Source organism: Trachinotus anak, unplaced genomic scaffold (assembly GCF_046630095.1).
Source record: "Trachinotus anak isolate AG129_WGS33_773 ecotype Australia unplaced genomic scaffold, CSIRO_AGI_Tana_v1 ptg000015l, whole genome shotgun sequence".
NCBI lineage: Eukaryota > Metazoa > Chordata > Actinopteri > Carangiformes > Carangidae > Trachinotus > Trachinotus anak.
The window spans coordinates 13,761,098-13,776,001 of NW_027273866.1; the positions used below are offsets into that span (position 1 = coordinate 13,761,098).

At 44.4% G+C, this 14,904-nt stretch overlaps 1 protein-coding gene across 7 annotated transcripts in view; it reads left to right on the forward strand.

The window, feature by feature from the left end:
- The window catches only part of numb (NUMB endocytic adaptor protein), a 40,805-nt gene that overhangs the window by 7,638 nt on the left and 18,263 nt on the right, over nucleotides 1-14,904 (forward strand). For all 7 annotated transcript variants that reach the window (XM_071497509.1, XM_071497511.1, XM_071497507.1 and 4 more), the window contains exon 2: nucleotides 14,608-14,744. In XM_071497509.1, the coding sequence (XP_071353610.1) occupies nucleotides 14,619-14,744 (126 nt within the window). In that variant the 5' untranslated portion in view covers nucleotides 14,608-14,618. The remainder of the gene's footprint in view (nucleotides 1-14,607; nucleotides 14,745-14,904) is intronic.

Here is a 14,904-nt window from a genome sequence, read left to right on the forward strand (position 1 = left end):
CGCGCTACTTGGCAAAGATTCCTAGAACAAGACACCTGAGTCATGTGCCACACAGATTTTTGTTCAGATGAACTCTCGCTGATTTTACCGATTAGTTTGTTCTCTGTTTGAAGGTGTGGTGGATGGAAACATTACTTGGTTTAGTCCTGCGCTGGAATGAAAACCTGCACACAGTAACCCTCATTTTAACCTTATCAAACATGATTACATTACACTGCCTTACATGCTAGCTTGTTAAAGGTTGACCAAAATATAAAATGGCTTCATTGCCTGAGCTTCATGTTTGGCTGCAGAGAATGAGCACGATTTCCTGGCTGCTGCTCTGTGTGATGGTGAAATCACTTCTCATGTTCATATCACAGCCTTCTACTTTGGACTCTTTTACAAAAGAGTTGTCCAACATTATTGGAAAAAGAAGGCGTCTACCATGACTGCTGAATCACTCCTGGCACTGAAATAAAAACTCACCATGGAAGAAGTTGCCATTTAGAGACTGCTGCTTACATAAACATCAATCTCTATGAGGTTAGGATCTCAGTGTTTTGGAGTGGAACTTGTAATGATATAATCTCATTCTCACTGTCAGTCCTGGAGTTCATACTCCTGCATCATACGGTCACAGGTGCTTTCCAGGCTCGTTTCTCAGAAATATCCTCCAACATGCAGCCATTTCTAAAATTATTTCCCTGAAACTAAAAAAATGGCAAAGACAGAAACCTTCCCTGTCCTTCTAGAGACAGTGCTCTGTTCCCTAATCTAATTTAACCACACAGCTAACACAATTCCAGCCCTCAAGACTTAAGTCAATATTTCTAAGGAACATAGTATATTCTCAGGAGGTAAAATGCACACATGTACTCGTAGGTTTAAAGTAGCTGTGCACGTCCTCCGTGTAATTTCCTAAATCATGAAGTCCTGCCTGAGCTGCACCATAGATCTGCTGGATAAACAGCCAGGTAGCCCCAGCACTGTGGCTTAATCTGTTGCGTAACTTTGTATTCTACAGTCATCCATGGCTTGACAAATAGCACAACCAGAACACAAAGAAGGAAGCTCAGGTACGTGGAAAGAATTCCTGAAATGAGCGAGCAGCTCAGCAGCCGCACTGAATACTACAGCTCCTCACATTCACGCTCACAAGACCAGTTTGGTTGGCTGATTCCTGACGTCAATACTACCCACCTTGCATCATGTGGACTCCTATTACTGCTTGACTCAGTTTCCTTTTTCGCTTTGAAGCTGAATAAAAAGCAGTTTATAGACTCAAATAACTGCGTGGGCACAGTAATCAGTTGTTATCCCCATGTTTCACAATTCAGTATGTTTTACTCAGTTCACCTGACCTGGAGGCCGGATGAGGTGAAAAGAAGGGGATTTGTAGGTGTGTGTGTGTGTGTGTGTTTACGTACTCTATATGTGTGCGTGTGTGTGTCTTGGCCTGGTCAGAGGGGCAGTGTGGCGATTGCATGTCTGCTCACTCAGCAGGAAGTTCCTGTTCCACTCCATCCTCTCATCACTCCTGCTGCTAGACAAATACCGCTACTGACACACACACACACAAACACACACTGCACTGTTAGTGCCACTGACCAGCAGCACTGTGTTGCCATTTACTCATAGTGTCATTGGGATGAAAAGCTGTATTATTGACTCAGCAGCTGGAGCCATAGAGTGGGTTCTCTGCGTGATATTGACTCTTCTGCGAGTATTTTTCCATAATATTTTCTTTTTCTCTCCCTCATTTCCATCTCTTATTCTCTCGCAGGATTTCCTTCACCCACTTTTAAATCCATTTCACACCGTCACCTCTCTTCTACGTCTCCGTCTTTCTGCCTTTAACACCTCTGTCACTTCTGCGTGTTGCCCTCGCAGCTTCAGTCCTGTGTGTTTGCGTTATGTGAGTGTGTATGCGAATCATTGCAAAGTGTCGCAAGTGTGCGTGTGTGAATGTCAGAAGCCAGCAGTGCAGTGTTTAAAGCCTCGGCAGAAGACGTTCGCCCTGCAGCCATCTCTGCTTTATGATTGGGAAGGCATTGAGGAGTGACAGGTCCTCATCACTCAGTGAACACAGTGAACACACATACTGACACAGTTCCACACTGCAGGGCTTTCCTCACCTCTCTGCTCTCAGATAGCCTGCCTGTGTGATGATCTTTTTGGCCACATAGATAAAACTGGAACAAGCTGTGAAGGTTTGCTAGTTGATGGGCAGTGTTGATGATTTGTGATTTGTTTCTACTGCTGTGAACACGTCTGATTATTTAGCAACATGCAACGACAAATGATGATTATTTATCTTGATGATTAAAGGTGGAAGATTTCTTTTCAGTCTTCTTTTTGCATCTTCCATCCACATTTCTTTAGCTCTGTTTTTGTATTGGCCTACAAACACAGGCTCGTTTGCATCCTATGTGGTGCCGCTGTGGCTAACCTAATGCTGCTGAAAAATGTCGCTCTCTGCTTTAAATAATCTGTGTGTGGTAATGATGATAATGACAGAAACAGCCAGCTTTTAGTCATTCCAAACAGTTTCCAGAGTGGCCGCCACATAAAAGCATACGCTAAAGGGACTGCTAACCACACAACAACAGCACGACTTAACTTAGCACCGCGCTTACAACAGAAGAATTATCCCCATGCAGTTTAATTTCTCCTGGAAATTGGCTCAGAAGGTTCTTTTGGGGAGCAAATTAATTGGCTCTGATCATTTTTCCTTCTTTGTAGTTTTTCTTTGATGCCTAAATTGACTCACTTCTCTTTTTAAATTAGTGATCATGCAAGAGTCGCCATGTTTAATCAATATGATATAAACAGAGTGTTTCCCTGCAGCTGTCGCGTCAGTCAGGCGAGTTAGTTTGCTCTCGGGTTTGTTTTTTTTAAAATAGCAAAGTCATTTGGCAGCTACTGGGCAGACATCTCCTCTGGGTCACCTTAACTGAAAGAAGGGAGGATGAGAGCACTACAGGGAGGAGGATGAGCAGAGTGGGGCAGAGAGGAAACTATAACTTCTCAGCATTAAATAAACACTTGACTATAATGTAAAAGTAACTGCAACCATTTAGCAGCATGTTTGTGCTCACTGGAAGTTGTCAGAATCAGCTAAAACGCCAACATATGTTCACAAGTAAAATACAAAGAGATTTGAACGTCACTGTTGTTTTCAGTTCAGTTTATTTAATTAAAGTTAAAGTAATCTGGTTGAAGGGTTGATTCAGCCCTCTTCAGATACTTCATTAGATCTTGGCTCACAGTGATTCCCTTCCTCTGTGCTATTTGTGCTCCTAAACACTTCTTTAAGATTTAAACCAGAGGTGCTTTTAAAATTGAAAGCATTTACATCTTTGCATTAGAAGCAGGGAGGTGGTGGCAGCCGGCTCGTGTCAGCAGTAATGACGGCGTTTCAGAAACCCAGCTATAGACTGTCACTCCGCCTGCGGTGGTTAAATCAGAAGTGACAGCACTGCTGGTGCAGAGGAAGAGCCGAGTGTCAGCTCAGAGATCTTTTGACTTGTGATCGCTGAGGCCCAAACCAACAACTGCGCATAAAATTTGCCACAGACTGCTTCCGACACATCACTCACCTATTGATAACGTTATCTGTGGTATGTTATTTTTATCCTGTGAATCAGGAGCTCTGCAGGAAGTGCTCTCTGCTGCATGTCTCTTTTCATGCCTCTGCCCTACATGCTAACTGGCTCACACAGCCACAGCCAGACCTGTTTAACTTGACAGAAACAGTGTGTCTGTCTGTGTAGGACATGATGCAACACAGCCCAAGTCATTCTTCATGGGGGAAAGGCCTGTAACTTTTGTGGTTAAGTCCTCAGCTTCACTTCAGCACAACAGGAGTGTCGCTGAACGTTTTTTTGTGGTTGATCGTAAAGTGAATGTTGACACATGGGACTTTAACCGACGTTCTCAGATTGTGGCAGTCTCCACCTACTCACTAATCCACGCGGACCCTCTGGGCTCAGGTTCACAAGGTCACAAAATCACAGTAGGAATACTTATCTAGGAATGGTCAGCTATCTGTTTTAGTCAGCAGGGGCTCAGCTTGAATAATTTGCTGTTATATACGAGCATATTCACAGCCTGGATTTGCACACTGCATTCTTAGATCAGCATTCTTCCTCTGAGACTATAAATGTGCTAAAGCTGGCCTTTTTAGTAGTGAGTCAACCATAAGTAGGATTTATAGATCATGTATTAACAGCGCTTTTCTGAGGCTTGGTGAATGTGTAACACCGGCTGTGTTTCCTCAGGTCACTGCTGTGCTTGGAGAGAAAACCCAGTGTGTAGTATTTGGCCTGATTTCTCCACCGTGCTGCAACTCTTCTAATGGCTCTTTACTTCTCCTTAGAACACCAACCTTAATAAAAATAGAGCCATTTTGACTCTGGGCCCTTGAGCAACTCTGTGAGGGTGTGTTTTCACAAGTATTGTGTGTGTATTCCGTTTAAACTTGTGGGTGTATGGCAGGTGTGTGTTTATGCAAGTGTGTATCCACCACAGCCTGTGTGTTCTGCGCTGGTGCTACCACCGCCGCGTTGCATGTGTGTGTAAATGTGAGTGATGTCAAGGGGAAAAAGTAAACAGGGTTTCCATGAGTAGCTCTTTTGCTCCGAGGTTTACTCAAAGTTTCCGTGCAGAGTTCACTTGTAAAGTGGGGACAGTGTATTGTGGTTGAGTCTGAGTGATCGCCTGTGAGGAGGTTAAGCTTCTGTCCCACAGTTTGCACGACACTGATTTCGCCCCAACGAGGAAAACAGCGATTCTCCTCCATTGAAGAGAAAGGAACACATGACTGTTATAGGTCAGCCGGTGTGCACAGTCTCTGCCACTTTATGAAGACATCTTCTCACGGCTGCCACACGAGTGGGTACCTTTTGTGTTCGCAGCCGCACTCTGCCGTGAAGAGGGACCTGGATTGATGGAGTTGGGGCTCTCAGACTACTACATCAAACCCCTCATAGCAGACCAGTGCTTTCAGTCAGCGGCCCCTCTCCACAGCACGGCCGCAGTGTTTACAGCTCTTTTCATTTACTTGAAAGTCCACTCCATTTGGCGCACCGTCTCCTCTGGCAAGAATTTTTGAAAAACAATCACAAAAAAATGCTGTTTTGGGGCAAATACAAAGAATATAGATTTTAAGGAAGCCTTCTCGGTGCCCGCTCTGAGCCTCGTGGTGGAAACCAGGCCAGACCCTGCCTATTGATTGAGGCTGTGAATCACCGCCGGGGCACGCCTGAGGGGAGACGATACAGTGACAGTGATTTGCCACTCCCTGGTGCCAGAGCATTGCCCTGGCCGTTTAAATGTGGCCTCAGCTGTTGCCCAAAGTGATGTGTGGCTCTCAGTGTTGAATGGCCTGCTGGCTGGTCGACTCGCTGTCGGGCCAGGCCCCCTTAATACCACGCCTGGCTGCTCTTAGACGCACAGACACACACACAAACACAAGCATGGCCACACACACACAAAAAGCCAGTACAAGGATGTACGCGCACAGTTAGAAGTGGCTGGAGTAGAGAGCAACTCAGTATCCCTGTGCAGCAGTCTGGGCCCTGTTTTTTTTTTTTTCTCTCTGTCTCCTCTAACCCTGGTCAGTCATGTGTATTCAGGAAACAGGGGTCGTCATGTCTCGCTGGGGGCAGGGAACAGATTGAAGGTCTCCGAAATGATTCAGTGGCAGACAGGGTGCGAGTGAGCCGTGCAAACAGTAGCCAGGACTCCTGTTCCCATCATTTCCTTCCTTTGTTGAGTACCACCCAGTTGTCCTGAGTCCTGGTCGTTCTCTCCCCGTCTCTTGTTCTGTCCATTAAACATTCTGACCCTCCGAAAATAGATGCTTTCCACAAATAATAAAAATACTGACTCATTGTCCTGTTGATGTGCATGTTTCAGTATTTTTAGTGGTTGAGTTTGCTCTCATGCTAATAATGCTTCCTAACATGTATCTGATGCGCAGGTCAGGACGTTACGACCCGCTGGTCAGAGCTCGGATCTGCATCCGTCTTTTCATCAGGGTGTCAGGTCACGTGTGTGGATCTCTGCACAGACACATGCTGTAGCTATCAAATACAGAGATTCTGAGGACATTGATGGTGCAAAGTGTATAGATCATGGAAGCAGAGGGTGGCGTGCTGACGCAGGGCGGCTAACGATGACTGACTGGTTTACTGACTGTGTCTCAGACACACTGCTGCTGAATCAGTGAGTTCTGTTCTAGTTATTTTATGTTCAGCCTTTTGAAGTCAATTATACTAATTAGCTATGATGAAGACAGGTGTGATCCTGGTTAGGGGGTCACAGCTGTATCAAAAATCTGTTTTGCCAGGTTAAAAAAAACAGATTACATAAACCTCGGCCTGGATGAAACCCTTTAAATGCCACTGCATTGGCTACACAGTGTAATTCAGCCTGTAACTGAAAAACTGAGCTGCACAAGACTCAGATAGAAAAATAATTTAACGTAACACATAACCTATGGCGAACAAGTTATAGCAAGTGGTGCTTCACTTGTTGTTTGTTGGCAGTTTGTTTAGCACAGAAACTGATCTGTCACATTTGCATTAGCTGTGCATTCATGGCGACCAAATGTGGCTCTCCAGAGAAAAACAAACCTGCCTCTGCTTTTGATATGTTAGTGCCACACAAATACACTTTCATAGAGGGTGGAAAACATCTGTGCAATTGATTTTGTACAGACAACGTCCCTCTGCTGAATATATATATATATATATATATATATATATATATATATATATATATATATATATATATATATATATATATATATATATATATATAGACATTAATGCAATTTGGGCCAAACTGTGGCACAGTAATTAATTCTGTACTGATGCACGTGACCCAGAATGTCACACTGAGGGGTTGGCATTAATAAAAGGAGCTGCAGGATGCCCTATGTCACATTGTTCTCTCGTACTTGAACAATGAATGTCAATATTAGACTGTAATTAAATCAATTGCAGCCCCGAGCAACAGCGTAACATGTCAGTTGTGACTTTTCCAATTCCAGTAGTTAATGGATTTATTGAATTTGTTGTGTAGATATCGGTGGTAAAGATGGTGAGAGAATAGTTTGCAAACTGAGTTCCCTCAGCCTTCACCATAAACTCATCAACTAGAAATGTTCTGACCTTTGACCCCATCTAGAACTCACAGTTTGTCCTGGGTGTTGTAGTTTTCTCAGCATAGTGTGCTGAGTATCGCTTTTCCGTTTGATGTGCTACACACGTTCATCCAGACTTTCTCCTTGTGTTTTTTTTTGGGTTTTTTTGCCCCTCTTTTTCACATAAGCATGCCGAGCCACAAACCGGGGCCCAGAAAATTGGATTACCACGGTAACAGCATTTTTCAAATTCTCTCCTCATATGGCCGTTTGGGAGCAGAACAGAGGCCCTATCACCTCAAGTCCGCTGGCTCCCTGATAACAGGGCTCAACCGATACGCTGGCCAGGCGTGCTTTGCATTACGGATGGCTGGCCTTATTGATTGAGGCTATCCTATCTCATTGTTGCTCTCCACACTATAAACTCAGCCTGAACACGGAAGATGTGGAATTCCCTAAACAGAGCGGTATAAAATAGGATGAAGGGTATCGGCTGGCACAGTGGTGGGGCAACTCATGAAAGGAGACAGTGGGGCCTTTTTGTCTTGAATTGCTGCCCATTCTCTCTCTTTCTCTCATGCTCACTCGCTCTCCGAGCCTCTCCCTCCCTCCCTCCATCTCTTCTTTGAAACCCAACCCCTGTACTCATCCCTAGGATCCTTCTGCAAGGATTAATCAGTTTTCCATTCCTGGAGAGATTATTCAAATACTGTTACATCTACAGCCAGCAGCAGCGCTCCCTCCCTCCTTCCCGGGCAGCAGCACAGCACTGGCAGAGGGAAAAGTCTTGTTCGTTCTCTCTGTTTTGCTCTATCTCTGTAGTTTTGTTCCGTTTGTCCAATGTGCGCTCTCTCTTCTTCTGTGTTTTTACACTTAATCACCATTGTGGACTGCGTGTGTGTCCTTTTGTCTGTAATTGTCCAGTAAACTTGCTGATGATGTTGCATGTGAGGGTCTTCAGAGAGCTCCATGCTTTTTGTCCCTCGCTGTTGCTAGTTCCTGTGTATATGAACACACACAGAGTATAAACGGCCCTTGTGTAATTGTGCTCATTAGTGCTGGTAGGAGAACAGCCAAAGATCCTCACGGCACCAGACTATAGGAGCTGTGACAGCTCCAACAGGGTTCAGCTCCTGCTTTCCTACACCAAAGCCTTCACCTCCCCGCCTGCCTTTTCTCTCCATTCCCCCTCCCTGCCTCTCTGTCCTCCATTCACTCCCTTTTTAGTTTTAAAAGCCGCCGCAGTATTGTTTTATTTTTGATGCTGTAAAAGCTGGCCCTTGGACGTTTAGTTGCCTTCTGACATGAAGTAGACAAACATGTTTCAGTGCTGACAAGGAGGAACGTTCTGTCTCTGTTTCTGATCTGTCATGATTATACCTGTCGTGCAGCCTGTGGCCATAAATATAAAGTACCCTTCACTTCTGGCTCTTTCTGTTTGGTTTGGTATAAGTAGCTAAACATATACTTATGTTATATTGGGATATTCACTGTGAACAGTAAAGTTTCACCTTTGGAAACCGTCAGGTTTATGTGCACCATGCTGTTTGAGAAAAGCAAGAAGTCTGTTGGTGAAGAGGCAGAGAAATAAATCTAGTAACTTTAATAGACCCAGTGCAGGGCAAAAACAAAACATTACATGCTGCCTAAAGACTCCAACTCATTTCCTCAGTGGGAAAACCGTGTTCTGCTCTGCTCTCTTGTTGCTTTGTAGATGTAAAATCAGCATTTATATTGAGCTTTATTTGCCTGCTTCACTTGAAGGTAAGTAAGTAACATCAGCGTGATTCTTTCCTCTGTTGCTGTTTATGCCTCATAAGAGAAGATCATAAACTCCATGATGTATTTGCCCGTCAGAAGTTATTATATGTGTCTGTTTTACTGCAGATTTGAGTCACCTCTTTAAGGTCATAAGGTTGCACTGATTTTAATTTCTTAATCCAGTTAAAAACAACCTTTGAAGTCGTGCTGGAATAAAAACAAACCTAAGGGAAGCTGTGCTAATTTTTACCGCTGCCTTCTCCACCCGACCTTTCAGCCTCCTCAGCTGCTCTGTTCTCTCTCTCTCTCTCTGTCTGAACCTCTAATTATTTGACCTCCCTCTGTCCCTCCTGCCACTTACATCGACTTTCCCTCCCTTTACCTTCGCCTCACCTGTCCCTGTCTGAATTTGCTGCTACTTCTCGGTCTCCCGCCTTGCCTCCCTCCTTGCCCCCTGGATCATGGCCAAAACAAGGGGCTAAACCCACCTCACATGACCCACACCCACCAACCCACCCACCAACCCACCCACACCAGTGCTCTGCACCAGGCACACACAGCCAGACTTTCCCCCTCACTGCTCATTCTGTGTTCTGCTCCCCCTGGCCTCCATCCCTGTCGCTGCTCACCTTCCTGCCAACACATACACACACACACACACACACACACACACACACATACACACACACACACACACACACACACACACACACACACACACACACACACACACACACACACACACACACACACACACACACACCAGAGTTAGCTAATGCTGGCGGTAATGCATGTACTTCATATACAATCTCCATGTTTGACATGGGATAATGAACATGTGTTCAACCCACTTTTGACCCACCCGGCTGCTTTCACAGGTTAATCCCTGGTTGCCGATGTTGACACAGACTCTCTAACTTGTAGTTCAGTGCACCGTGCTGTAAGACATGTTACACTGCTATAGTGTCATGCTGTATATTTGCTGAACAAAGTATTTCACCTGATCAGTTCATTAAAGGGTTTTGCTGCAGTTTTTACACTTGGAGTCATTGTGAAAATTAGACAAAAATAATCTCACCCCTCAATGTGAGAGTACAATTAAAGTGTACAGTTATTATTAAAAAACCTTTTCATACTCTGTCAGACCAGGGTTAATCCCTTGTTTAAAGCAATACTGAGGGGTAAAGTCAGATGATCTGTGGTATAATAGTTCAGATTGGTTGCCCTGATCAGGACAAGTTAGCCGAAGGAGTGTGATGAATAAAGACTCCTTGCTCTGTGTGCATTCTTTAAGTTAGAAATGAATGTTTTTTTGGTTTTAATGAAATGACCTGCCAGCGTGGATTTATCCTGTGTCAGTGTGGTTGGGGTATGAGGGATAAGGGATCCCGAGTCGAGCCTTTTCAAAACAGGAACATGTTGATGGGGGATTCTGGTTTTCTGGTACTGCTCGGTCCAAACATCTCACATTTTGACAACATTACACACATCACATTCCTGCTAATGGTTACACATGTTGTACACTCACTCCCTAGGTGCATATGCTTGGCTGAGCACTAACATTTCACCATTATACACAGAAACAGAGCGAGTGTGCGCTTTCTTTCCCACGCACATGAATATATGTGCTTTCATTTACATTCCCGCTGCCTCCTTGTTTGTATCGTTTAGACGCTGCAATAGTCAGGAGAGAAGGTGTGTGGGTTGTAAGCTGGCAGTAGCATGTTAAGTGGTTTAGAAGGTGAGTTTTAGTAAGGCGCTGTGAGATGAGACAAAAAAATGGGGTATTAATGGGCCTACATTAGCCTATGAGATGGAAAAAAGTACCATTTTCAAGCTAACAGTGTCCTACCTCTGTCTGTCCTTGGAATAAATTCAAAGCGGCTGTCAAAATTGAGATCTCCTGGCTGGAAATGTTTTTTTTTTTTTTTCTATTCTTTAGTCTGAGTTGGTGTCTTCTTCATCCCAGAATTGGCCAGCAACTATTGGGGTTTTCCTGACAGACCTCTTGTGTCAAAACTGACTGTAGACCAAAAAAAAAAAAACGTAACTACAAAAATAATTAGTGCTTATCATTAGTTGATTAATTGATATGTCAATCAGCAGGAAAATAATCATGAATAACAGTTTTGGTTTCATGTTTTAAGCTAAGATAATGAATAGTTTCCAACATCTCAAATAGCCAGATTTGCAGATTTGTTGCCTATGATAGTGAACAGGAAATCTTTTGGTCCTTTGGTTGGCTCTATGTTGTGATTTTCCTTTTTCCATTTTACAGACTTAATGCATTGACTACCAAACAGTTTAATCAATCAATAATCAATCTTTGCCATTCTAAAGCTAATCTCCATCTGGTAGTTATCTGCAGAAAATGTGTGGTTGTGAAACTGGCAACACAGCTGTTTCAAATTTGAAAAAGAGCTGCCTGTTTTCTAAAACACTGCCTACCGAAAAATGTCATTCCACAGTATCACAGACGCACTATTTGCTTAAAGATGTGTTAAAACACACCGGCTCTGTTGATACATCTTGAAAACATGTTTAAAAACAGAAGCCCTGGGTGGTGTCTCGTGTCTGGTGACTGTGTGACGAGTGAATCCCAGGCGACTGTATTTACCCGTAACGTGTGCACGGCACATTGGAAACAAATGCTGTTGTTTGTTGCACCAAAGACGAGGTGCTCAGGAACAGACAAATCTGTTTTCATCGCGCTGCTCCTCCTCTTCACTCTGCAGGCTGGAATCATGCAGCCTGTCACTGGCACTGCAGTGAGCCCAAACATGATATGACCTAAATAAACGAGTGTGTTAGGAGAGAGAGAGAGAGAGAGAGGGGGAGGGAGAGAGAGAGAGAGAGAGAGAGAGTGAGTGAGTGAGTGAAAGGTGAAGCAATATTTTTTCCCTCTCACTCAGTCTTCTTGTTTTCAAACACTTCACCCTGCTGCAGGCTACAACTTTTGCATGCTTACGTGCACAGTCAAATGCACACAAACACATTTTAATGCACACTAGAGTCAGACTGGGTGTATTTACATCATGGCACCTGAAAGGTGCATTTAGCTGTTAATATGCAGGTGGTTGCACACATGTAAACACTTGTTAGACATCGTTTCTGGCCCTCTACTTGCAGTATCAGGGGTCGTGATTGTCTTTCTGTGAACAACAGACAGGAGAGGTGTTGGCTGTACCACACTGTAGTTTCCATTACACAACATGTGGGAAAAGGGGCAACGAAAAATCCACCAACTCCAGCCAAAGTCTCTACTTGAATTTGGCCTCTGGCTTTCAGGCTTGGCCACACCAGCGCTCATTTGGCCAGGTGACTAGCTGTCCTTTAAAAGTCATAATTAGTTCATAAAATGTAGTTGGCTTGTAAAAGAGCCTAAACAGCAGCTTTTGTAGGTGCTCTCAGGCTGTTTGAAGCACAGAGATATGTCACTTCACACGGCAGATTCAGGCTCCCGAGATGTTTTCTAAGTCCACGGTCCACTCCAGACACCCCGCCACCTCTCCCTTTAGTGACAGTAGAAAGTATGATGTGTCTGTGTGTGTTTCGGTGGCCTGGTCAGGACTCAAAGCTGCATTGTGTGCTGCCCACAGAGCTGCAGCCTGCCACGGACAGATAAGACAGCCTCACCTCAAACACACTTTCTACCCCCAGCCATTACCGGCTCGCAGGACGGGTTTCATTATGCAAACAGACAGCTCAGTCCTGTGTGTGCATGTGTGCGTGTGTGTAGTTAAGTAGGTGCATATGTGTGTGATGTGAGTGTACGCTGCTATGTTGCTGCTTGTTCTTGTGTGTGTGAGTGTGTGTGTATATGTGTGTGTGTGGACAGTCAGTTCTCCTGGATTAAAGACCTTTAATCCCGCCAGATCCTCATCAGCTCAGAAGTTAGTGGGTGCAACTTGTTAGTCAAGGAGTTTGCTCGATGCTCACGTGTTCACAGTCTGACCTGCACTGCTGAACAACTCTCCCCAGTTATTGGCTGCTCTGGGAGACATAAACCAGGCTTTCTATGATGGATGCACCTCTCAGGTCTAGTTTGGATCAGCAACTTTTAATTGGGTCTCTGCTTTTCTTTGCCTCCCAAAGCCAAGAAGACATACATGTGCTGTTTAAAGAAGTGCATTTAGCCTGATTAATTGGGCTGTTTTAACCCTGCACTGAAGTGAAACCTGAAGAAAAACTACTACAGTGTTTCCCATGCATTGATTTACTTGCGGCGTCCCTCCACAATTCCAACATCAACCACCACGTATTGATTTTCTATTTTTCTTACTATTTCAAATGGGTACAGTCTCATTTCATTGTAGAGCTGTGTGCAGTGCATTGATTCACTCAGCCTCTCCTTGCCCCACTCTCTTTGTCTCACACACAAACACACACAAGACCATGCACCCGTCTGAATACCCCCTCCTCTATGTGCACGCTCTCGATCAAAACATGATCATGAGCGGGAGGAAAGGATTGTTGTTGGCCTTTCCCCTCAGAGAACATGGCCAGCGTAGCTGTTAGTCAATATCGACTGCTCCTGCAAATGGCTAATGTTAACGTAAATGAGTTAACCAGGTTAATCTGTACAAATATTGAAAAACAGACTCAAAGGGGTTCGTCCTGAGGAGGTGCAGTCTGGACCAGAGGGATTAGAAAAAATCACAGGACCCAGAAACTTAAGAAAACATACTTGGGAAAGCTGAACCGTCGGACCAGTGTGATTAGCTACTCAATTAATTTGTTTTGAATATTTCCAGGCTTGAGAGGGTCAGGGAGGGAGAGCTGTAGCTAATGAAGAGAGAGGTAGGGGAGGAGGAGGAGGAGGACAGCAGCCAACATGCTGCTGTGAGAGAGTTGAGAGCTAGAGTAAAAGCAACAGGTGAGATTGACAGGAAACACAGAGACAGAGCTGTATTTATCGCTCAGCTATTTATTTGTCACAAAGAATTTGGCCTCTCCGCTAACCTGGTAGTTTGTTTTCTTTCTGCCTGATCGTCTGCTTGTTGCCGAGGTGCTCTTGTTATAAATGATTGCAGCAGCCACTCTGGCATCTACAGTGTCATTATATCCAACAGAAGTGATGTCCGGAGCCTAGACTTTACTTAACTGTACTATATGTATATTCAATGGCTAATGAGTTAATTGTCGACAGATATTTATTGAATAGGTTGGAAAAATTAATGATTGTGTGGCAAGTTAAATTACCTGGATTGCAGTTTGCTGTAAAGTGATTGCCCTGGTGTAATGAGGAGCTAAAAATTCTCAGACTTCCCTCAGTGTGCTTCGTTTCCTTTGACTCCTAACACGACAGTGACTCAGGCTTCAACTCTTTTGTTCCTCCTTGTGAGAGACACCAGCTTACTGTGCTGTGCACTGATGTCTGTGTTTAAAGCATTTCTATTTACATGCACTTAACAGGACAGATGACAGTAGTAGTCTAGCATTCTGGTTCTGCACAATCACTTCTTATCCGTTATCAAACACAGGAAGTTGCCTAATTGCTGTGTTGACATACTTGATTGACTGAATGTGACCTGGTACATTTCCCAGGCCTGAAAACTTTTATTACTTAATATGTTTTAATTCTGTTGTAATCGTTGCCCCTCTTTTGGTATTTCTCCAGTTTTCCCTCCAGTGCTGCACCTTTTTATTTGTCGCAGCAGCTGACTGCTCAGTTTTCACTCTGCGTTTAACAAAGTGTCTCTCATCACTCGCAGGGAGCTCAGCGATGAATAAGCTACGGCAGAGCTTCCGCCGGAAGAAAGACGTCTATGTGCCGGAGTCCAGTCGGCCGCACCAGTGGCAGACAGACGAGGAGGCGGTCCGCAGCGGCAAATGCAGCTTTGCAGTCAAGGTGACCCCCCCCCCACCCCCCCACCAATCTGCACCTACCCTCACACATAAACACACCTGCATGCACAAAATCTCACATATACATTACACAATTGCACAAACTCACACACACAGAGTGCAGTGTTGACCTTACTGTGGCATGTTCATACTTCAGAGAAACT